The sequence below is a fragment of the Penicillium concentricum genome, assembly GCF_028827145.1.
Source record: "Penicillium concentricum strain IBT 3081 chromosome Unknown utg000003l_segment0_segment0, whole genome shotgun sequence".
Lineage (NCBI taxonomy): Eukaryota > Fungi > Ascomycota > Eurotiomycetes > Eurotiales > Aspergillaceae > Penicillium > Penicillium concentricum.
Window position 1 is genome coordinate 428356 of NW_026622756.1, and position 22468 is coordinate 450823.

The 22468-nt window shown below is 48.4% G+C and overlaps 10 protein-coding genes across 10 annotated transcripts; 3 read left to right on the top strand and 7 right to left on the bottom strand.

The window, feature by feature from the left end:
- Positions 1 to 169: 169 nt before the first annotated feature.
- Positions 170 to 1652, top strand: N7517_008015 (putative transcription factor TFIIE complex alpha subunit; the record flags this gene model as incomplete). Its single annotated transcript, XM_056725745.1, has 3 exons — positions 170 to 264; positions 317 to 412; positions 491 to 1652. 3 exons carry the CDS (start codon positions 170 to 172, stop codon positions 1650 to 1652), a joined length of 1353 nt encoding a protein of 450 aa, XP_056576596.1.
- Positions 1653 to 1848: 196 nt separating this feature from the next.
- Positions 1849 to 3210, bottom strand: N7517_008016 (uncharacterized protein; the record flags this gene model as incomplete). The annotated part of the gene is made up of 2 exons (XM_056725746.1): positions 1849 to 3013; positions 3077 to 3210. The coding sequence occupies 2 exons, from the start codon at positions 3208 to 3210 to the stop codon at positions 1849 to 1851; spliced, it is 1299 nt and encodes a 432-aa protein (XP_056576597.1).
- A 686-nt stretch (positions 3211 to 3896) lies between these two features.
- On the bottom strand, positions 3897 to 4348 carry N7517_008017 (uncharacterized protein; the record flags this gene model as incomplete). Its single annotated transcript, XM_056725747.1, has 2 exons — positions 3897 to 4020; positions 4047 to 4348. 2 exons carry the CDS (start codon positions 4346 to 4348, stop codon positions 3897 to 3899), a joined length of 426 nt encoding a protein of 141 aa, XP_056576598.1.
- An 11-nt stretch (positions 4349 to 4359) lies between these two features.
- On the bottom strand, positions 4360 to 4851 carry N7517_008018 (Cytochrome P450; the record flags this gene model as incomplete). The annotated part of the gene is made up of 3 exons (XM_056725748.1): positions 4360 to 4558; positions 4613 to 4761; positions 4786 to 4851. Coding segments are annotated over 3 exons (414 nt in total), but the record flags the coding sequence as incomplete, so codon positions are not given.
- Positions 4852 to 6026: 1175 nt separating this feature from the next.
- Positions 6027 to 7761, top strand: N7517_008019 (cytochrome P450; the record flags this gene model as incomplete). The annotated part of the gene is made up of 4 exons (XM_056725749.1): positions 6027 to 6234; positions 6285 to 6313; positions 6393 to 6602; positions 6658 to 7761. 4 exons carry the CDS (start codon positions 6027 to 6029, stop codon positions 7759 to 7761), a joined length of 1551 nt encoding a protein of 516 aa, XP_056576600.1.
- Positions 7762 to 8977: 1216 nt separating this feature from the next.
- Positions 8978 to 11029, bottom strand: N7517_008020 (uncharacterized protein; the record flags this gene model as incomplete). Its single annotated transcript, XM_056725750.1, has 1 exon — positions 8978 to 11029. One exon carries the CDS (start codon positions 11027 to 11029, stop codon positions 8978 to 8980), a length of 2052 nt encoding a protein of 683 aa, XP_056576601.1.
- Positions 11030 to 11407: 378 nt separating this feature from the next.
- On the bottom strand, positions 11408 to 12469 carry N7517_008021 (uncharacterized protein; the record flags this gene model as incomplete). Its single annotated transcript, XM_056725751.1, has 1 exon — positions 11408 to 12469. One exon carries the CDS (start codon positions 12467 to 12469, stop codon positions 11408 to 11410), a length of 1062 nt encoding a protein of 353 aa, XP_056576602.1.
- An 807-nt stretch (positions 12470 to 13276) lies between these two features.
- sit1 (putative siderochrome-iron transporter Sit1) lies at positions 13277 to 15514 on the bottom strand (the record flags this gene model as incomplete). The annotated part of the gene is made up of 9 exons (XM_056725752.1): positions 13277 to 13653; positions 13718 to 13777; positions 13833 to 14114; positions 14164 to 14221; positions 14279 to 14698; positions 14762 to 14866; positions 14920 to 15060; positions 15116 to 15199; positions 15275 to 15514. 9 exons carry the CDS (start codon positions 15512 to 15514, stop codon positions 13277 to 13279), a joined length of 1767 nt encoding a protein of 588 aa, XP_056576603.1.
- A 967-nt stretch (positions 15515 to 16481) lies between these two features.
- On the bottom strand, positions 16482 to 19031 carry N7517_008023 (GcvT family protein; the record flags this gene model as incomplete). The annotated part of the gene is made up of 1 exon (XM_056725753.1): positions 16482 to 19031. One exon carries the CDS (start codon positions 19029 to 19031, stop codon positions 16482 to 16484), a length of 2550 nt encoding a protein of 849 aa, XP_056576604.1.
- Positions 19032 to 20081: 1050 nt separating this feature from the next.
- N7517_008024 (uncharacterized protein) lies at positions 20082 to 22319 on the top strand (the record flags this gene model as incomplete). The annotated part of the gene is made up of 3 exons (XM_056725754.1): positions 20082 to 20376; positions 20427 to 21726; positions 21791 to 22319. 3 exons carry the CDS (start codon positions 20082 to 20084, stop codon positions 22317 to 22319), a joined length of 2124 nt encoding a protein of 707 aa, XP_056576605.1.
- Positions 22320 to 22468: the final 149 nt, after the last annotated feature.

Sequence of the window (22468 nt, forward strand, 5' to 3'; positions counted from 1 at the left end):
ACTCTCTCACTTCTGTCGTGGACCCACTCACTCCTTTCGCTGTCTTTGATCAAAGCATGCTTGTCTTGTTCAACCTCTGAACACTGCCACTTATCGCCTTGCGCTCCCGTTGAATTCTCTCCCGGCCTTTTTCCCGACTACCATCTTTTGCTCCGGAGCTTCTGCAACCATGGATCTTTCAAAGACGCTTATCCGAACAGTGGCGCGGGCCTTTTACGAAACCCGTCACATATTGGTTGTCGATGCGCTCTTCTTACATTCAGTGTATGATGAGAGTTGATCTCTGTTGAATGGTCACATTGCTGACTAGCTACAGCCTTCACGCTGAGGATCTCGCCTTCTTAATGGGGATGCAACAAAAAGACCTCCGCAAGCTTTGTGCCAGGCTTCGAGAGGACCGCTTGATCGGAGTGTATGTCACTTTTTCCTGACACGACCTATCACAAAGGGTGGAAAAAAACAAGGCTGATCCAGTTTTATGTTGATATAGGAGCACACGCGCCGAGATACGTGATGGGTCTACTCGCCCAGTCAACCGCGAATACTATTACATCCCGCTGCACCCGGTTGTCGATGCGATCAAATACAAAGTCTCCAAGTTGACAGCCACCATCAAAGCGCAGTACACACCAAGTGAAGAGCGCAAGGAATACATTTGCGTGCGATGCAAATCCGAGTGGACCGAACTGGACGTACTGAGTCTGGTTGGAGATGAGGGGTTCGAGTGTCAGAATTGCGGCGCCATCCTGGAACGGACAGAGGATGTGAAGGGTGTGGAAGGAATTGAGCGTACGGGTCACGAGAAAAACAGTAAGCTTATGGCACAGCTCGACAACATGCTCAAACTGCTCAAGCAGATTGACTCAGTCGAAATCCCGCCGAATGACTTTGAGACGGCGTGGGATCACAAAGTGGAGGTTATCCGGAACCAGAACACGCACCCAGTCCGTGCGGCGATTGCTGTTCCACCCAAGGCCCAGGATATCACACGTCCCAACGCCAAGACGGATGCTGCTGCACTGGAGATCTCTCTTACCTCAAGTGAAGAGAAGAGTGCCGCCGAGCAGGCCGATGAGGCCGCTCGTAAAGCAGCACTCGAAAAGCAAAACGCGCTTCCAGTTTGGCACACACATTCCACGGTTAATGCAGCCCAGGCTGGCACTTCTCAGACCAAGACAGAGTCGGGCACCGTGGTGAAGCCCGAGCTTGCGGATGAGGATCAGAAACCCAGTGTGGATGCCTTGGACGACAAAGTCGCCGCTTACTACGCTGAAATGGAGCGGGAGAAGGCACTGCAGGCTCAAGCAGATGCTAGCAGTGCAGACGATGACTCAGATGAGGAAGACTTTGAGGACGTTGAGGGAATTTCTGGTCCAAGCGGACCAGGTACGCCTGCTATGGCTGGCGGCATTACAAGTGTCCCTAACACATCTTCTGGGGGCGCTGGCATCAAGCGTGAACTCGAACCGACCTCCAGTGCCCCTCAATCATCGGTTGGGACTCCATCTACCCCTGCTGACGATGGACCTTCGGCAAAGAAAATCAAGGTAGATCCTGATATCAAGCCTGATCCTGATGCCAAAATCGAGGCTGAAGTCAAGAAGGAGGCCGAGGAATCTGATGAGGATGATGAGGAATTTGAAGATGTCTAACGAAACCATTAAAAAAAGGCCAATATTGGCGCTGGCGCCGAATAATTATGGCAGACTGGGGATCCCGCCCCGGAGGCTTGCAAGACCATTGAAACCGCGCATAGCCATAGAATTGCATTTCACCCAATCTTCAAGGCTCCACGAGAATTAAATTACATTGACAACATTGATTGCAACAAGCCAGAAAACCAACACACTATAATTTTGCCTTTATAACATCTTGATAGTATAATTCGATGATTGCTCGTGCAGGTGCATCATTCTTCGCAATGTGGTTCATCATGGAATACACATCTTCCGTTCGACTTAGCAACTGTCCTCCAAGATTGACGTTTGTGAACAGCTGCAACTCTTTACAGCTTTCCACCAAGGGATGCCGGCTAAGAGCGACAGTCTTATCCTCACGAAATCCGAAAGAAGTGCCAAAGATTACATAGAACCGAGGCAGGGGATGCTGCTCGTAGGACTTCCAGTCCAGCTCTTTCCAATTCAAATCAAACTTCCCAGGCAACCGACGTATCGAAGCCACAGACTCCCACCACTTGATGAATTTATGCCGTTCTCGCTGCCCACTGACTGCATGCACACAACCATTGGTTCCCACAGCCAAATGGGCGAGCAAACGATCGACAACCACGTCGACAGGAACCTCATCAATAAATACTTGAGAGCTTTTTTCTACTGCTTTTATTGCAGCAGTAACCATGCCAGCAGGGCTCAGTGCAATTATAGCAGCAATTTTTGTCAATGGGCTTGATAGTGGCACGTTGTATTTAAAATCCGGGAAGCTTTGGGCCGGTCCGATGACAGAAGGGCGCATAATCAGCAGCTTGTCCTTGACATCGCTTTGAGTGAACCGATGGAGGAGGATTCGCTCTGTCAAGTTCTTTGCATATCCGTAGGACCATGGGAAGTCGTGTGCTTCATACGCATCGCTAGAGCCACTCTCTTTCACTTGTGCCCACTCTTTCATGACGTTTGAATGATGGCTGGGATCATAAATGTCTTCTTTGATCTCGACTTCGATGTCTTCGTTAGTGGGAAATAGGTGAGAATTGCAGTATGCCGTTGAGATATAAACAAAGCGATCCAAACTTGGGCAAGTCAGAGCAATGTCTACCATCCTTTCACTGGCTCTGATAATCACATCTGATAGTGCACCGAGGGGCTTCCCGAGATTTATAGAGGAAGCTGAGTGAATGATAACATTGACCTCTTGTCGAAGTGTGCTTAGTTCGTCCTGAGAAAGCCCTAGGTCGGGTGAGAGGATGTCACCATTTATGGCTGTGATGCGATTGGTGCTAAGAAGTTTTTCGACTGTTGCCAGTGATAGCGATTCTGTCCATTTTAATCGAAGTTTTCTATAGATCGAATTGTCAATCATTTCTCCCAAGGTTTACGCCTGAGCTTGAAGCTGGACTAACCCTATACCTCCTCTACACAGCATATATACGCGACACACGGATGTTTGTGTGAGCAAGCGATATACAATCGCAGTCCCAAGAAAGCCAGTTCCTCCTGTAATGAAGATGGTCTTATCATTGTAATAGTCCCACATTTTGAATATGAAATCAGATATCGCACAGAACCTTGTAGATGTAGACTTTATTTAACTTGGGAGGTATCACACCTCGTCATCTTACGACTTCTACCTATGGTATGTTGTACTACGTAGATATAGGTGATCTGCAGACCATTGCCTGGAAAAACCCCAACCACTATGTATGCATAGGTTGTACAACATAGCACCACCTAGTAGGGATATCACTTTCCCTCCCTGGTATTATCGTTCGATTGCTAGGTCTAGCTACTCCACGTCATCTTCCAAGAAGACCCCTGTCATACGGAGTACATAGTTCTTCAATCAAGAGAGTTGACCACAAGAAGTGCATGAACTTTCTAAGATATCACTTGATACTCTCCGCGTCGTGTAACGTCACTGAAATGGTTAAGTTATGGCGTAGAACAAATGCCGATCATAATATCCCCCTTGTATTTCCTATTTCCCCAGAAACATACTTCGTCTGTAGGGAGTCATGCTGGATAGAAACTTGATCTTTGACTAAAGGCTGATCATGATGCCTTCGCTGCATCGTTTGTCCTCAGGATGCAGATAATAGGTAAGTACAGTCGCAGCATCTAGAGAATAATGACTATGATGCGTGTCACCCGCGGCAAGATAGAGGTATATTCTGGGACTTCTAACGCGGCTGTGGACATTAGGCTATCGACCTCTTTGACGAGCTACTCCTGCCATCTGGGATTCCTGACAAGCAGCATTATCGCGTACGAGATGGTGTTTGCTGTTGTTTCGAAGCCGGCTGCTGTAATTAGAAAGAGGTTGCCGTTCAATTCCTCCTCGCTAAGGCTGTCCTCGGTATTTTCTTGTTCCACTGTGCTTGAAGCAGTTGGCTCATGCTATTGCTTTGGGTTGTCTTGTGTTTGAAAGTATATTGACGCTCTTGATGGAGTAAGTGCTTAGTATGCATCGAGGACTCGCGCTTTTTAATGCCTAGCTGCTTCAACTTTTGATGCCCTGGGAACCAAAATGGCCAGTTCAAAAGGACACTATTTGGAATAACTATCGACCCAGTGACAGCGCCCATGACCACCTTGGAGGCTTCAATATATGTCGTTTCGCACCCTGGCTCGAGTTTCTTGAAATCTTGACCCCTCCATGCAACTTTTGCGCCCATACCGGCCTCGACTATAGCATATGAATTATCACCCGCTTGGTCATATCAAGTAACTCATTAGACTCCGCGAAGCCCCGCTCCTTCTCGGAAGCAGCGAGAAGAAGCTCATCCAGCATACCCGTAGTGTGACATACGGCTGCCTCAATTACACTCTTCGTGACAACCTTGGGCTGCTTCGCCCGTATGTTGCAGAACCTCCGAAGCGATGACCTGGTCGGCGGTCCAGAGTTCTAAAGCCCCCCACAACCAGCAAGCAAAAATGACCTATCGTCGCCTTGCGGGGCTGCATATTCATCGAACGGGCGACGCTTTTCATGGAATTCCCAGCCATAGATCACCAGCATGAGACGGTTCCAGATCCGCGTGGGGAGACTACGCCGCAACCATGCACGTAAAGGGATAGATGTCAATACCTAGATTATGTTGTTTTGACTGACCGGGTAGACCAGAAACGGTGGGCCGATCCTTCTTGCATGGGCATGATTTCTCTCCTTAGAGCGTCGCTGGGAGGAATAGTTTTAAACTTTAGAACAGCCTTAGCCACAACTGCAAGAATTATGGTTAGGGCAAGCTAGCGCCCTGTGATACGGCAGTCTATTACTGCTAGTAAGTTAGTTCAGATTTTGTGTCTAGTATGGTTTATAATATGAGTATTATGTACTAACCTTCTATTATACATACCCAGGCCAGCTTACATGTTTAACCCATTTTCACTGTGCTATAACCTTACGGCTAATTTATTTTATCATTCTAGCTCCAAAATAATAAGGAAATATCTAAAAGAAGTGATATCTAAAAAAAAAAATACCCAAGATATCTTACGAGACTATAAAAAAGAATCAAAATTTATTATGGGAAATTCTGAAGTAACGCACAGGTGATAGTATACGCTGTACCTGGGGCACTGACAAATATCCGTGAGACCGAGTTCAGTGATGCGCTTGATGGTGATATAATCAGTGACTAACAAGGATAGGCATATCTTCAGGCCATTGTTTACCAGAGAGTATCACGAAGTTTCTCATTTTCGACGGGAGAAGCTCTCCAAAATATAACGCCCGTGTGCGCAAGCAGATCAAACACTCAAGATCCAAGTTCCATTTCAATCTACAAATTGCCTTCTGTCAACTTGGCACTAGTGTTTATCAATTGTTCCAGCTGAAAAGCATACCTGGAAATTGTTTGATACTACTAAGTCTAGCGGGTAAACAAAGTTCATTTAAAATCCCGTAATCTTCAGGGTTTGTATCGGCGAGCGTTGGGTTGCACTGGCGTACTTTTGTACAAGTCAATCAACTCGACTGGTTGGAGGGTTGCGATAGTGAGGAAATAAGTCAAGGCCCTTGCAATCTATTAGACGTCCCCAATGAAGAGGATCCGAGATAATCAGGGGAAGTGATGATTTTGATAAACTGGGACTTGCGGCCTAAAGCCTTGCAACTCCCCCACTCTGAGATAACATCCAACTCTTACGCCTATTGCTATACTAAATGAACGCTGACTGAGACTCTTACCTCCAAATATAGACATGAAGTCATGGCGATGCTTTTGGTAAAATGGTCCGGGTACATTTTCATTCAAGTTCGGAGTTTCTGATATTTTGTTCGACCTATATATTTCAACCCCCGCCTTTCCATAGCTTTGCTTTGCTGACATAGAACAAATATTTCATCAAAACATGGCAACTACAGTATTCTGCCTATTTGTACTGGTAGCTACTGGTCTTTATGGCTTGGGCCGAGTTGTGTACAATGTTTTCTTCCACCCACTGCGAAAATTCCCAGGGCCTTGGATGGCCGGGGCTACGTCGAGTTGGAAAGCATATAATGAAGTTATCAGACAACAGTCGGCGGTTCATGAGCTCTTTGGTCTCCATAAAGAATATGGTACGAACAAGTTTGGATTATGAGACATTTTCTTCTAACATTCCTAATAGGTGATATTGTCCGCGTTGCTCCGAACGAGGTGAGTCGTGAATGATCCAGTCTACACTGCCCTATCTGGGTTATAGGGCTCAGATAGGTCTATCACTCACATGTCACAGCTCCATTTCGGAACCCCCAGTGCGTTTCACGATATATACCATAGCAGCAAAAGGTGGGACAAGGACACGGGACTTTACCGAACCCCCGGGGTTTCATCCGGATCCTTCACATTTTTGAAGTATGCCCAGGCAAAGGAACGACGGGAGGTGATTCTTCCCATTTTCTCCAAGAAAGCCATCAATAGCCTTGAGCATCTCGTCTGGCGAAATGTGAGTGTATTGCTTCACTTCTATATCTCAATCATCGCTAATCACCGATTCCCAGGCAAATCGCCTTGCATCTTCCATCGCCAAAGCCAATGCATCAAAAAGGTCTGTTGACCTACTCTACGCATTCCGATCCTATACCCTCGACACCATAATGTGCTTCACATTCGGCAACTGCATAAACGCCCTCGATGCACCGGCATTCAGCGACCCTTTGATTCTAGCCATGGATGCCAGCCTTCGTATGCTGCCATTCATGAAGAACTTCCCTATGATCCGAGATCTCATCTTTGCCGTGCCACCGGCCCTGGTCATGCGTCTCATTCCCAACGCCCAGAAACTAGCACCACGCCTGTACCAGGTCCGGGATCTGGTCCAGCAACAGCTTCAAGTCGTACTAAACTGCCCTTCAAAGCTTGATGATGTGCCCCACGAGACCCTCTTTCACCGCATGCTTGACCCAGAATCATACCGGAGCAAGGAAGTCCTAAATATGACAGAGCTACACGACGAAGGGTTCACACTTATCTTCGCAGGCTCCAACACAGTAGCTGACACATTGCTTATGGGTCATTGGCACGCAATGCAAAACCAGAACTTGCTATCCCAACTGCGAAGCGAGATCCTTAGTGTCTGGCCAGACATCGAAAAACAGCCATCCCTGACAGATCTCGAGACCCTACCACTCCTCACAGCAACCATCAAAGAATCCCTCCGTTTTATTCCGTCTGGAGTATCGTTAACGCGCGTCGTACCTCCAGGGGGCGCTGCCATAGCAGGACAGCAGATCCCCGGCGGGACGGTGGTTGGGATGGCTATTTTACACGTGCACCAGAACGCCGAAGTGTGGGGTAAGGATGCGCTTGTGTTCCGACCGGAACGGTGGCTGGAGAGCGCGGAGCAGGCAAGCTCTCAGAACGGGAAGAGTGAATTGGATCACTGGCTCGTTCCGTTTAGTCGGGGGCCGCGCATGTGCTTTGGTATGAACTTGGCTTGGGCGGAGATGTATATCGCTTTTGCGACTATGATTAGGCGCTTTGATTTGACTATTAATGGCACCACGGAGGAGGATATGAAATGGCGGGAGTGTATTGCGGCATATTATCCTAACAGGCACTTGCATGCGTGGTGCCGCCCGATTGGGTCTGGGAATATGAAGTGAAGAGGTGTTTATATAACTTTGGGGTATGAGGATCGGACTTTAGTATCTCTAAACAAGCAGGGGTCATAGTTGGGGCTTGGGAAATTGGAAATTATACCAGATATAGTGCAGTGTTGACAATAATTACTACTCTACGTACACGAACACAATATTTGCATCGGGACATAGCCTGTACTTAAAGGCTTGAAGCACCCGTTTCTCCTTAAGGATCAGCCCTCACTGAAAATACACGTAAACACTATTGAGGATATGTACTCGTTGTATTAGCTCTATCTATAAAGTGTATGATTGTCTGCACATGCAATTGGGAAGATTATGCGTGGCTAGATGTACAAATACAAACTTTTTAAAGGTGAGAACAGTTTCTGTGCTCTAAAATATAGCCTGAATGCAGCCTAGGGATGAGAATATTGTTCAAGGCTCATCAGATAAAAAATAATGCGCTGCTCATGCAATATGGGAATGTCGATTAAATCACATACTATGAATATCTTAGCGAGTTTTCACTACCCCGAGTGGCTATCATGAATCTATGGGATGAACAGGTAGAGTGCTTCTTTCTTGTAGCGCTCCTAGGCCTTGCCGTACTTTCTATGGCATCTTTGTACCTTGGCATTCAATTTATGCCAGTCTTTGTGAATCTTTTCGGACTCCAGGGGCTGATTCTTTTCTTAATTTTATATCTTGGCCTCCGGATCTACTGGTGTTTCTAGTTCACTGATAGTGCCATAGAATAGAGTCAGGGGTAATTCTAATTAGTCTCCGGGGGAAAGACAGCAAAAACAATGAGGAATATTATAAAGTCCGATGTATTGATTGGTGATGTTTTAGATTCTCGGTGTCAAGGAGTACTCCGCACAGAGTCACAACGCAATATAATAGAACCTAGATAGACCAATATATTCATATTGTCACTAATTCTACTTTGATGAGCTTGGATTCTTGCACCTGCTCCGGGCGGAGCGGTTGAAGTTCCGAATGAGTGATGCTTACTTTGTCGCTTGATGCTTTGCTGTACATGTTCCTTCTAGCTGCATCTTCTGCTCGAAGATCACGCCCAGTAGCTTGAAAGCACTGGGCAATTCCGCCGTCTTGCTGCTTATTATAGTCTGGCCGAGGTCTGGGTGAGGTGGACGATTTCTGTTTCCTCCGGTTCAGAATAACGGATATTTATTCCAGCCTCTGCTCGAGTGGGCTAGATCAAGCCAAAAGGCACTTATGGAGCAAGGCCTTTCTCATGCCGTAGCTCCATTAAATGAGAGCGATCCAGGCATCGTGCCCCAACATGATAGCACACCTCGCAGATATCAAAGTCCCCTCCATGACAAGTGGCGCAATGGGAGAAAGCCTTACCCTTCAATACATAAACCGTGCAAACATCACAACACACATTCACGTCCTCTAGAGAGGTGGCTTGAACCACTGAGTCAACTGTCATTTGGGAGCTTGTCTCAGAAAATGTGTCTAGGATTTTTACAACATCAAATCTCTTGCGCAGTGTAGCGTCAGACAGTACTGTGCGGCCAAACTTGTCTTGGGCCTCGCAATCGACACCGTCGCTTTTCAGAAGTGTGAGAACTGATTGCAAATGACCATGGGTTGCTGCAATATGTAGAGGTGTTCGGCCATACCGATCGGGTCGATGGATGTTCCTGATCTTGGTTGAGGTAAAAAGAGCTGTCAGATTGGTGTATCTGTTCTCGGATGCTGCATGGGAAAATACACTGCGACCATCATTGTCCTCAGAGTTAATATCAGCGCCATTCTCTAGGAGGAGCTGGACCACTTGTATCCTCGGACAGGCTGCTGCGCAATGTAGTGCGGTATGACCCCTGTAGTCTTTTATTTCTAATTCCACACCGTCAGTGTTGAGCAGCGTGAGAATTGGTTGCAAATGACCTCGGGTTGCAGCAACATGTAGAGGTGTTCGGCCATACCGATCGGGTTGATGGATGTTCCTGATCTTGGTCGAAGTAAAAAGCGCAATCAGATTGGTGTGTTCGTCCTCCGAGGCTGCATGGAAAAACATACTGCGGCCATCATTGTCCTCAGAGTTAACATCTGCGCCATTCTCTAGGAGGAGCTGGATCGCTTTTTCTGTGCTCCAACCCATTGCTGCAAAACTCAGTGCGGTCTGACCCTTGGAGTTTTTGGTTTCCAATTCAACACCCCACTTCAGCAAAACTTGTATTGCCGACGTCTGGCCTTCGACTGATGCCCACATGAGTGGTGTCCTATCCCCGTAATAGAGATTATTAGGGTCAGCACCTTTGTCTAGGAGAAACTGAACTATTGCCTCATTCCCAAACTCCGCTGCGACTGAGATTGAGGCATCCAATTCAATATCCTGGGGATTAGCATCCAGATCCCAGTCAAGAAAAAGCTGCACCAGATTTAAATGATCGCATCGAGCGGCGTGAAACAATGGAGTGTGACCCTCGTGATCTTTCGAGTGTGCGCTAATCCCTTGCTCTAAAAGGAGACGGGTAACCTTCTCTGATCCACCCCTGGCAGAAACATGAAGTAGCAACTGTCCATTTTCGAAAGAAGACAGCAAATCACTATTTTCTTCGATTAATAACTGGACTGCGCGTTCGCAACCTTGATAAATTGGGAACACTAGGGGTGCTATCCCTTCGCTATCTTTGATGTTTGGATCTGCGCCATGTGATAGGAGTAAAGTTATAGAATCTAGGCGGTTATGTTCCATTGCCCATGATAAAGGGGTCCTTTCAGCAGCATCCACGCAGTCCACTGAACTGCCAAAAGAAATCAACTTTTGGGCCACATCAGGTAATTCAAAGTAAGCCGCAAGATGAAGACCTGTGGCAATCTGCGCGGTGCTTAGTGAATATTTATATCCCTCAGATTCCATATGGACTGAGTTGTATTGGTCATCGTCGTCGCTATACTGGGGAATAGATAACATGAACTGCATACAGGAGTTGACTTTCGGTGTATCTAGCAGCAGTGTAATGATGGCTTCCTCGCTTTGAGGTTGTTCCCCGTCCGCTTCGCACTCTCGGATGTGAGTACCCCAGAAAGCGGCTGCATAAGTTCCAAAAGGACAGTGTTCCCGGCGCGATATGAAATCTTCTACCGTTTGGCAATGTCCTGATTTGAAAATATCACATGACAGATATGCCACGCAGATGCTGCCGATATCATAGTTCGCGTTTGGGAACCAGGTTGATCGGTTGCACTGGAAGAATTCCTGGGTTGTATAATGCACCAGTCGAGTGACTAGTAGATAGGCGGGGGTCTTCATGAGTTGATGGAAAGAGTCATCTCCGTGGAAAAAGGATGGAAGCAGTAAAGGAGTAATGGGAAAGCTCATAGGATTGAAAATCTCTGATAGATGACTGTCAATGCGAAGATAGAGAGAGAGAGAAGATATCTAGCACTGAAGCAGATCCTAACAATTGAGGCCCACGGATATGAGCAGACCTTAGGCGGCCACGCACCCATACAGAGCAGACGATATCACCACAGCGTACTTTCATAGGATATCTAATATAACCCATACAGACAAAGAGAGCACTAACAAACACTGTTTCAGTATAACTATATATTCATTGATAGTACTCTAAAAGAAAGCAAATATGTTTCCCAAACCTGGAAAGTCACAAATAAGTCACATGGCGATTTAGACAGTAACCCTGTTGGCCTTCAAATACTCATAATCCGGCATGGAATCTCGGGTAGCCTTCTCAAGCATTTCGGCAACCTCATCCCCAAACTCGACACGCCACTTAGTAACCTCTGCATCGATATCAACTGACGCAGGAGCCTTATCCTTCACAACACCAGTAGAGTCCTCTAAAGTTGACAACATGATGGAAGCAGCAACCTTATGCATCTCCACCTCCTCAGGATTACCCATGTTCGCATTCTCAGGCGCCCAGTTCTCAGACTTCTTCTCATTGCCATTCCACTCAAACTGCATGGACGCGGTGTCCAGGCCAGCCCTCTCACAGAACTTAACCACTGCACCACGGTTATGGATGATATCATGTGCATCGATGACCAAAGGCGTGACAGGCTCATCCGGCTGCTCAAGGCACCAATCAAACAACTTCCGCGTCCATTTCATGGTCATATTTGTGACCGTCGCACCCCTCATACCATCGTCATCAATGAATCCGACCTTAGATAACTTGAGCATAGCCCGGTACATCGATGCCCATGCTAGTGCCGGGTGACGGATGATGAAGACTATCTGCCAGGTGCGCAGGTATTCGTCTGACATGACGGTTTTGTTATTGGCCGAGAAAGTCTGCGAGGGCCCGTATCGTTCTGGCGTGGATACGTTGAACTCTTTCAAGTGGTCGGGGCTTTCAGTGCCGTTGACGGTGCTCATGAAATTGCCCGGGTTGAGGAACCAGAAGGCATGTTCTTTGGCGAACATTATCTTGTTCTCGGCGCTTGCTCGGGTGGAGTAGGCTTCTATTTCGTCGAAGCCTTGTTGGATGGCGGCTTTGGTTTCGTTCTTCGCCTCTGTTGTCCATTCCTCTAGCGGCTTGTCTAAGCGACCGTCCCGGCCAGTTGTCATGAAGGCATCGTAGAAGAAGTAGCCGCCTTTTGGGCTGGTGAGGACATTGGGTTGGTTGGGGATGTTGAGGATTTTCAGGAGTAGATTTGAGGCAGTGCGGGGTACACTGACGAGGAGGACCCGGTGTGGTTGTTTATTATTTTCAGTGATGGACATTGTGTCTTTTGGCTTGATAAACGTGATATAAGAATTTGGAGGCTGATAATTAAGCTTAACCTGCTATGAGGCAATGAGCGTGAAAATAGATGGCTACATTCTGGAGTTAGATGGCGTGATCTCACTTAAATAGATTCAACTTCTGTCCAAGCGCAAGATCAGCCGTCCTTAGATTCAAAAATTTCTGGCTGCTTTCTGCATGGAAGTGGGTCGATTTCTAACATCTATACGAAGTAGCGTGGATTTGAATTCGGTGTTTTCCCAATGGGGTCGGAGTCGGTATAAACCGCTCTGATCGGGGTTTTTCGCTGTTTATCAAGACCGAAGAGGAGTCAATGAAGTTCTTTATTGGACTGCACTAGTGATCGGCGGCAAAAACTACCATGTATGTCTCAGCCCGTCGGCCGTCGGATCAGACCTTCCGAGGTCAGGGGCAGCCTTGGAATTCCTAAGGTGATTTGTGATGTATCATCGACAAGGTTGAGTCGATGATCTTTTCCCTTTTGTCATATGTGCATGTGCTATGGTCGACTGAAACATGGAGTATGTAGGTCTAGAATGAAGGCGGGATATCAGGAGTGAAGCTAGATTTGATGGGAGATATATATATGACTCTCCAAGCTAATCTTAACAGCACCGATGCCATGAGGACCCGAGGACAGCACAGACATTGAGCAATACATAAACTGCCAACCATCTGATGCCTGTGACTTCTAAAGTCTTTCGCAGAGACACTAAATTAACAAAATAAAAAGTACACTTCCGCAAGATAAGTAAAGCGAAACTAGATCGTACTCAACGTACTTTTTAACGAGTTGAAAAATCGGAATCACTGCTCTCCGCCTCCGCCTTGGCAAGACTCTGCTCCTTCGTGAGTGTCGGGTTACGAATGACCAGGGCAAAGGCAATCAAAGGGACTGTCAAGCAGATACCCGTGATGCACAGCAGACGCTGCGTCTTCTGATAGGCTAGAATGACATTGTCTCGGTCGGGCGTACCCACAGGGTTGACGGCAGCAAACGCAAGAGGCTGGGCGTAGACATACGCAGCGAGGGTTTCATTGCCGAGTCTGTAGTTTAGTTCAGAAGGCAAGACTTGGTTCCAAATCGCACCAGAAATTGTGTTTCCTAGTGCGCTACCAATGTTGTAGGCGGCGAGGTAAAGACCAGTTATGACAGCGAGATCTATGGAATTGTTAGTCCATGAGTTTTTTTTTTGGTGAGGCAAAGTCTGCTGAGGAATACTAACGTTCGTGTTTAGACGCAACCTGGATACTGGCTTGAGCTGGGTAAGGGAACATTCCACCAGCTGACACTTTTGTTAGATATATTCAATAAAAGATGGAGCGCAGTTGATAACTCACCAATACCTAGCAGAACTTGCGCACCGATGACACCAGAATGACTGGAGCTCGCAGCGCCACCTCGGAAATATATGAGGATTCCGAACGCAACCATGAAGAGGAGGGTTCCGGCCACGATGAAGGGCTTCAATTGGCGAACCTTCATGACGATGAGGCCGAGGATAACTCCTGTGATAACGGACACAAAACTGTAAAGAGATGTGATCCGAGTCGCACTGGAAACTGATTCATCGAAGCTGACGAAAAGCACAGTGTATAGGAAATCACCTTGCAGATACCACGCTGAAGAAGTGTTAGATCTCGAGCATTAATGGTCTCCTAAGAAACGTACCAGTGTTGAGCATGACAGGGATTCCGAGGGCGCCCCAGACAGCACGGTCTTTGAGAAGCTAGAGCCGAAGCGAGTCAGTAAAAATCATAAAGGTGACTTCAATGATTTGACTTACGTTGAATGGCAGCATCGGGTGTTTGCAGGTTCTCTCCCAGAAAATCCAGACCGGGATGAGCAAAACGCCTATGACAAGTGGCGCAATTACCTTTGCTGTTTTCCATTGTGTACTTACACCTCCGGCGAGAGTGAACGGAACAAGGATACACGCCAACATGGCAATCAACAGAATGTTGCCGACAATATCCAGATGCCAGAACAGTTCTACAACCAGTTGTCTTTTTCCCATGACCTGGAGGGAGCTCTTGTACGATTCAAGGGCCCCTGACTTCTTTGCGCGTCGCTGGACGACGAGAAGAACTCCAATAAGAGGGAGAGCACACACAGGATAGATGATAGCAAACATGCCAATGCCCCATTGCCATGTGGTGACTTTGAGAACGGCGGATGTCAAGTTGCCGCTGATCCACGTATTTATCTAGAGAAGTTCCAGTGTGTTAGTAGCTTGCGACTGGTGGGTGAGAACATATGTAGTACTCACGATAAACGGCGTGGCCGGAATATAGGAGAAAAGGAGACGGGATCGGCTAGAAGTCACATCGGCGATTAGGACTTCAACCAGAAGCATAATAATAGTGTATCCAATCTAGATGATATTAGATGCAGATCAAGATAAGAGTTCCTGGGCGCATGTCTTACCTGGTAGATAACGGCTCCCGCGGCGAAACCTTCCACACTCGTTGCGCATGCTTCCACAATAGTACCCACGGTATAAAAGAGGATCGAGACGAGGATAAGTTCCACTCTGCCGAATACGTCTGCAACCTTTGCCGCAGTAGGCTATTAAGGGAAGGTCAGCCGCTGTAATAGATTGTTGGTCTGTGGATATCGGTACCTGTGCTGCAGCAGCGATGACGGCTCGGAGAACATTGATAGTCGCAAGAAGACTGTGCTGACCGTAACTTTGAGTTGCATAGGGCTGTCCAAAACATGAGGTGTTAGTATGCTTTATCCTCGTCGACACGTCTTGACGTCAGAACTGCGAGATACGTACCTGGTATGTATAGCGAACAGTTCCATCCAACCCATATACATAGGCGATCAGGAAAATAGCGAAAAAGAGACATATCCGATCGGACAATCGGAAGTGCGATGTAATAATTTCGATGCGACGAACACCTGGACTGCCTTGACCCATCACACTCACAGGCTCACGCAGCGAGACGGCTTCATTGCGGGGATTCTTCGAGTCTCCACTGACGCGGTGATCAACGTTCTCATTAACGAGCGACATGATTATGGTACAGAATGAGATCTCACTCAGATCACCTATGTAGAGAAGAAGAAGAACACAGCCGAAAAAAACAGAGAAAAGATGATTGCCAAGAGGAAAAGTCTGAGATAAAACCGCTCACTCAATCTTATCAGATGGTCCAACCTTAGTGGCGTTGCGCGCTAGAGGCGTTTGTCTAAGAAAACAGCCACTCGCGAGGCTTAGATGCGCCCCCACCTCGTATCTAGCCATGGCTCGGGGTTATTTTGTTGACTTGGATCTCGCTCTAGACTTGCCTGGTGTCCTTTATAGCTAGGTTTGATCCGTGGAGACTGGCATTCTATCGGGTGACTTCCTGTTCTAGCATCTCGGCAACGTACATTTATATCTATAATTGAGGATAAAGGTCACGGTTGAGCGACTAACATCACAATATACATAAGAACAGGGCCATATCAGACATGTAGGAAACGACTCAAGTTTCACAAAAATATACAAGTCGAAAAAAAAAAACCAGTGATCCCTGAAGGTACCCGCCTATGGGAGTCGATTACATAATGTTTCTCGGCCGGACCCGCCGGGAACGTGGAAAACCTGCCCGCATGGCCCCACGCGTCAACTGGTTCATCTTGCTTGGCTATCACAGATTCAGGTTTTATTAAACTGATTGATTTAACCATGACCGGGCCTCTGTCAATATTTCCACTGAAGCTTTGATTGATGATTATCCCGTATCTTCGCGGCGAAAAAAAAGCCCACAACATCTTAGTAGGCTGGCACAGACATGCAAGGGATTTTATCGCCACTAATTTGAAACTATGTGGATTCTACAAAGAGCACAAACCACGGGTAATATTGTAGGATACTTAAGCTTATACGTGCGAGGAGGAACATGAAGCGAAGTTGGATCACTGCAACAAGACTTGGTTATAAGTATTGCCTGGAGATTGAAGCAAATTACTCCTATATTTGAGGGTATATATCACTATCAAAGTCGTGCCTTGAAGGAAGTTTGGAGTCCGACCACCGAAGGCAAGCTATCCTGACTGAGACGGTTCATCTCGGGATCATAAAGCGACTCTGTCTTGACAGTTGCCCTGATGCGCTTTCCAAAGTACTCGATCTCCACTGCCTCGCCTCCACTGACACCCCCAGGAAGCCAGGCATAGGCAATTGGTTTTCGAATTGTATACCCAAATGCAGCGGTGGTTACATAGCCCGCCGCCTTTCCCTTGTAGAAGACAGGCTCCTTGCCAAGAATCATCGAGCGACCATCATCAACGGTCAAAGCCCGCAGTCGCCGCGAAGGTGCGTGGTTAGAAAGGCGTTGAAGGGCGGCTTTTCCGACGAAGTCGTCTTTCTTATTTGCGTCCACGGCATAGGCAACACCAGCCTCGAACGGATCGTGCTCTGTCGTCATATCCACGCCGTAGGTCCGGTACCCCTTCTCGAGGCGCATTGAGTTGAATGCACTGCGGCCTCCAGCAATTAGTCCGTGCAGCTTGCCGGCTTGCCAAATTGTGTCCCATAGGCGTTGGCCGTACTCGGCGCTGGTTTGGATTTCCCAGCCTAGTTCGCCGACGTAAGACTTTCGGATCATTGTAACTGGGATACCCGCGAGAACTGTTTTCTTCAAACTGAAGTAGGGAAGTCCTTTGTTCGAAACTTCGACCGTGCTGATTCTAGCGATGACATCCCGGGCTCGAGGACCCCAGAGTCCGATGCAGCATGTGCTGCCCGTGATATCGCGGACTTGGATCCATTGCCCGGGGGTGTTTAGTTGCTGGACTCGAGCTTCTCGGGTAAGATATGCCAGATCTGTTGCAGTGTTCGCTCCAATTTGGAACATGTCATCGTCGAGTCGTAATACAAAGAGGTCACCCCGAATGCCACCGTGCTCATTCAGGAGGAGAGTATAAGTAACGGTCCCTGGTTTGGTGGTCATATCACTTGTGGTTAGCCGCTGAAGAAGACCAACTGCTCCAGGACCGCACACTTCGAATCGATGGAAAGCAGTCATGTCAAACATAGCAACCGCATTCCGCGTCTTCCACGCCTCGGCAGCAGAGATAGGCGAATGAACCTGCGCCGACCAGGCATCACGCTCAACAGGCTTCCATGATGGCGGGAGAGACTTTACGAGATCTTTGTTTGCCTCATACCACCACGGCCGCTCCCAGCCTCCAGTCTCAAGGAAGAAAGCCCCCAACTCGCGTTGGCGGGAGTAGAATGGACTTACACGCAAATTGCGAGGTGACATCCGCTGCTGAAGAGGGTGGATAACGTCGTATATTTCGACGAAGTTCTGCTGCCCGGTCTCTGTCACGTATTCTCGATTGACTTGGACTTCTTCGAAGCGGGATAGCTCACATTCAGAGACGTCGATCTCTGATCGGCCGGTTGTGAGTATTTGTGCGAGAGCTCGGGCGACGCCTGCTGAGTGTGTAACCCATACAGCCTCGGCTACGTAGAAGCCGTCGAGGTGGGATGGTTGGCCGAGGATTGGACCACCGTCAGGTGTGAAGGAAAAGATACCATTGAAGCCATCCGCAATCTCTGTGTCCTGAAGAGCGGGGAGGAGCTTTTGAGACTCTTTCCAAGCTGGGTCAAAGTCTTCGGTTGTGAAATCGAGGCGAGATGGCATGTTTTGTTCATCAACATCTTTAGGAGTGACCCCTAGTGATGACGCAACGACGGGCATTGGACGGTGTCCGTAGTATCCAATGCCGTACTGCCCGCCATGTTCGCGGTAGTAAAGACCCTTATCCTGGTGCCGGAGGATTGGAAGTGTGGCATTTAGTCCATTGGGCAATGTGTTGATACCTCGCCCAGCGAGAGCGGGCACTGCCGTAGTCTTTGCATACTGGTGTGCCAGCGGGAGCAAAGGAATATCCACGCCAACCATGGCTCCCAATTCCACACCCCAGAACCCAGCGCAAGAAACAACGATGTCTGCCGGGATAATGCCACTTGGAGTACTGACTCCGGTAACACGACGGCCATCCTGCTCAATTCCCGTCACGGGAGTATGTCCCAGATAATGAACACCGGCCTTGCTTGTCCGTTCAATGAGCAGCTGTGTTGCTCGGGCTGCTAGTGCGAGACCATCGGTGGGAATGTGCAGACCGCCCAACACCATATCGTTGTTCAGATGAGGATATATCTTGAAGCACTCCTCGGCGCTCACTAGCCGGGCCTCAATCCCCCACGATGAGGCGTATCCATGTTTCCGCTTCAAATCTTCCAGTCGTGCGGGAGTGGTTGCTACCTCGAGACCACCCACTTGGTTGAAGCATTTGTGTCCATCCTTCTCTATCGACAGGAACTTCTCGACTGTGTATCGTGCGAAATGTGTCATTGTCTTGGAGGGGCTCGTCTGGAATACGAGGCCGGGGGCGTGTGACGTCGATCCGCCCGGCATGTGCAACGGGCCCTGCTCGACGACAGTGATATTCTTCCATCCTCGAGAGACCAGCTCGTCGGCGAGGTTGGTACCTACGATACCGGCTCCAATGATGACAACACGTGAAAGGGACATTATTATATGATAGTTAATACACCCATTTGAAAGAAGGCATTCGTTCTATTTGTATATTCACATACTTGATAATTCGTACAATGTGTGACCTTCTCGTACACATATCCCCGCACCCCGCAGAGGCGTGGGATAATTAAATAGTGTATCGTGAAGCTAAAGATAAAGATGTTACGCCCCGCACGGGTTCCGGCGATGTAAAGCCGAGAATGCCAGTAACACGGGTGCCATTTTGGAGGGTTCGGGATATATCCTTGGCTCTACGTTGATATAGATAGTGAAGCTCAGGTCAATCATAATCCAACCAGCTTGATGTGGCGGGTGTTATGGATAACATTTCCTTTTTAGGCCGGCTCGTAAATATAGTGTGAGGGGGAGATAGTTTCCTGAAGTAGGAGTTTTGCTATTATCCACAGTGTGTAGCTGCCATAATCAACAAAGCTGTCGAAACATATCTATTCTCACCAGATTATTCCACTTTTCTATTGAACTATATTGTACAGACTTTGGGCCGCGACTTAATTTATGGGCTTGCGGAGGTCTAGTGGAAACTATGACAACAAATACAACGTATTTTAGCACTAGACCACACACAAAAACCTCAGTACTTGTATGGTGCCTAGAGTCCTGATATATTAGACAGAAACCTATGGTGGAAATGAATATTAAAACCACTCAGGTCAGGCTCAGGGTCAGTGAGGTTGCTCAGGTGGAAGTTCATCCAGCTTATGTAACAGGGGCATGCTCAGTCTTACTGAAAAAGCGGCAAGGGGGTGAGCACTAAAACGGAATGGGAAAACCATCTCACACAGCTCAAAATCCGATGTAGCAGTATGAACCGGATTTTAGGCAGTCGCGAATTTCCCGATCGGGGTGCCGCTTTATTTTCCATAGATTACTTAGTGACCACATAATAATTGTACTTGGTATAACTTTGATCGGCTAGCTTAGTGAAAAAGGGGCTCTAGAGCTATCCCGGACTCCCGAGCTCCCGAGTTCCCGAGTTTATCTGCTGAGATCGCCCTCCTGCAAGCCTATCACAACCAACCCATCATGGCAGCCAGGCTTTCCCGAAGCCTGCCACAGGTCAACCGCCATGTTTTCACTAGGTTATCGTCCCGCGCGATACCTCGCGTTGCGAGCCTTAGTGCCCGTACTGGCTTGGGGGCACATCGCAATACCCGGAGCGTCGCGCCTTGGACCTGCCGCGTAAAACAGGCCAATATCGCGCGATTCTCCCATACAGATTCTAGCTCATCGGAACGAGAGGTTGGCATTCTCGACGCTACCGGTTACAAGGGATCGAACGTTACGGAGAAACATTGGATGGGCCACGACGTAGGAGCTGGTACGATCCTACTTGTCAATGTGTCATTGTGGCCTCGCTAACCAGACCAGTGGACGCTTTAATTGAACCGCAAGCTGTTTTGCACTTCGTTGAATTCATCACGTCTGGCATCCTGCCGAACGGGAAGAAGACCGATTTAGCTCTGCTCAATGCAGATGAATTCGCACTATTTATGGCCCCGAGTTCACAGTGGGCGCCTGCGCCTTTCAACACGGCCGATCTCCCAATTGTGCAAAAGGCGATCCAGCGGATCACCGGTCCGGAGGATTTGAGCGGATTGTGCCGAGTTGGGCATAATATTCACTTCCTCAAACGGCGCCTCTGGGGAGGCCTTGCTCCCGTGCCCGCATCGCGATGGCGCGAAAAAGAGCTCAACAACCCGGAGTATTTCGCGATCGCCCATGAATACCTGACCTCCGTGATTGCCGTCTTCGAGTATCTTAATATTCCTCAGATCCAGACTAACATGCGCGACACCTTTAACAAGATATCTGGTGACTTTGGAGAAATGCAAGACGCGTTGAACGCCCGGCGCAAGACCCGAGGCTTTTCTGCTGAGGTCGACCTTACTGCTCTTTGGGAACAATTCATTCGCGCACAGTACGAAGTCATCACCAGCACCGCCCATTCCTGGGTCCTGGCCCACGTTACCGAATTGCGTGAACGGGCATTGGACAGCTTCACTGCGATCCAGACGGAAGGAAGAACCCCAGAGATGGAAGCTTTCACGCAGCGGTGGACTGACCTCATTAACGTCACTTCGATGGCAGATTTCAACATTTGGATGTCCATGGACGGGTACAATGGCTACCATGCGCCCTCTGACATCGTCGCTGGGCTACACAATCCTGACCTAAAGAACCACGACATGAGATCTGGATTTTCCAAGCTCCTGATGGACCGACTCACAAAATGTGTTGAGGCTCAGAACGAGGCTGCGAAAATTCAAGGTCCAAGCGCTACGGAGGGAGACGCGGCCCGCCGCGAGCGCGTTTCCATTAGCACAGTAGTACAGGATGAACTGCGTGAAAAGATACGCGGCCCGACGCCATCGCCGCAGCCACCTGCACAGCCCTGGATCCAGCAACTCCTTCGAGCACAGGAGGCGAGCCTGAGCTTGGACCCGTCGGAGAGAGAAGACTATGGCTTCGGATTGGCAATCTACCGCGCAGCGCACAACGTCTCCGATGAGAAGTGGGACGAGCTGCAGCGGGCCGTGGAAGCTCACTTCTCGACATGGAGTGACGGCGTCCAGCGCGCTGACGAGCTGAAACCACTGCTCAAACTGCATTGGTTTGACGGCAAGGAACTAGGCTTCGACGCAACCAACCCCGTCCAAGCAGCAAGGAAGTTCGTGGACCCTAAATTATCCATTCCAAGCTTCACATGAACCAGGGACTAATGCTTTTCATAGACACTACCAAGAAATCCGGGCCTCGGAGGAGTGGAGCCATAAAGTAGCACCATCTGTTTTCCTTCTTATCGATCACATGGGCGTGGGCTCATATACCGATGACGTATTTACCACCTCCTACACAAAGGACAAAGGCCTCCTCAAAGGTGACTTCCAAGGCCAAGTCCTAGCTGTCGACCCAGACTTCGAGAGTGCCACTGCAAGCGAAAGTGCAGACACGGCCAAGGAAGACCAGGAGGAAGCCGTCACATACCAGGGCCGGATGCGCATCCTGGGTAACCTCGTCTGGAGCGAGCTCTATCCTATGCTCATGCTGCAGTCTGTGGGACTTGAGCATCTCTGGCTGCAGGCGCGGGAACATCCGTTGAAGGTATATACGGGGCCGACCGTGCCCAGTCAAGTTGTGCCGTGGAAGGAACGGAATGCCATCAAGGCCCATATGATGGATAGCTTTGTGGATTTTCTCAAAAAGAAGGATTCCAACCTAGCAGGAAAGGTAGAGGGGCTGAGGAAGGAGGGATCCCTTTGATTTAAGGATCCCATTTTTTGTATATTATATCAATCGAGTCTAAATTCGTGATTGCACTGCTATCAATCCCAATTTTTATTGAGGCCTGATGTGTCAGAGAGAAGAGCAAAAAGCAAGGGGTGACCTCTAAAGCGAAAAGGGAACGCCAC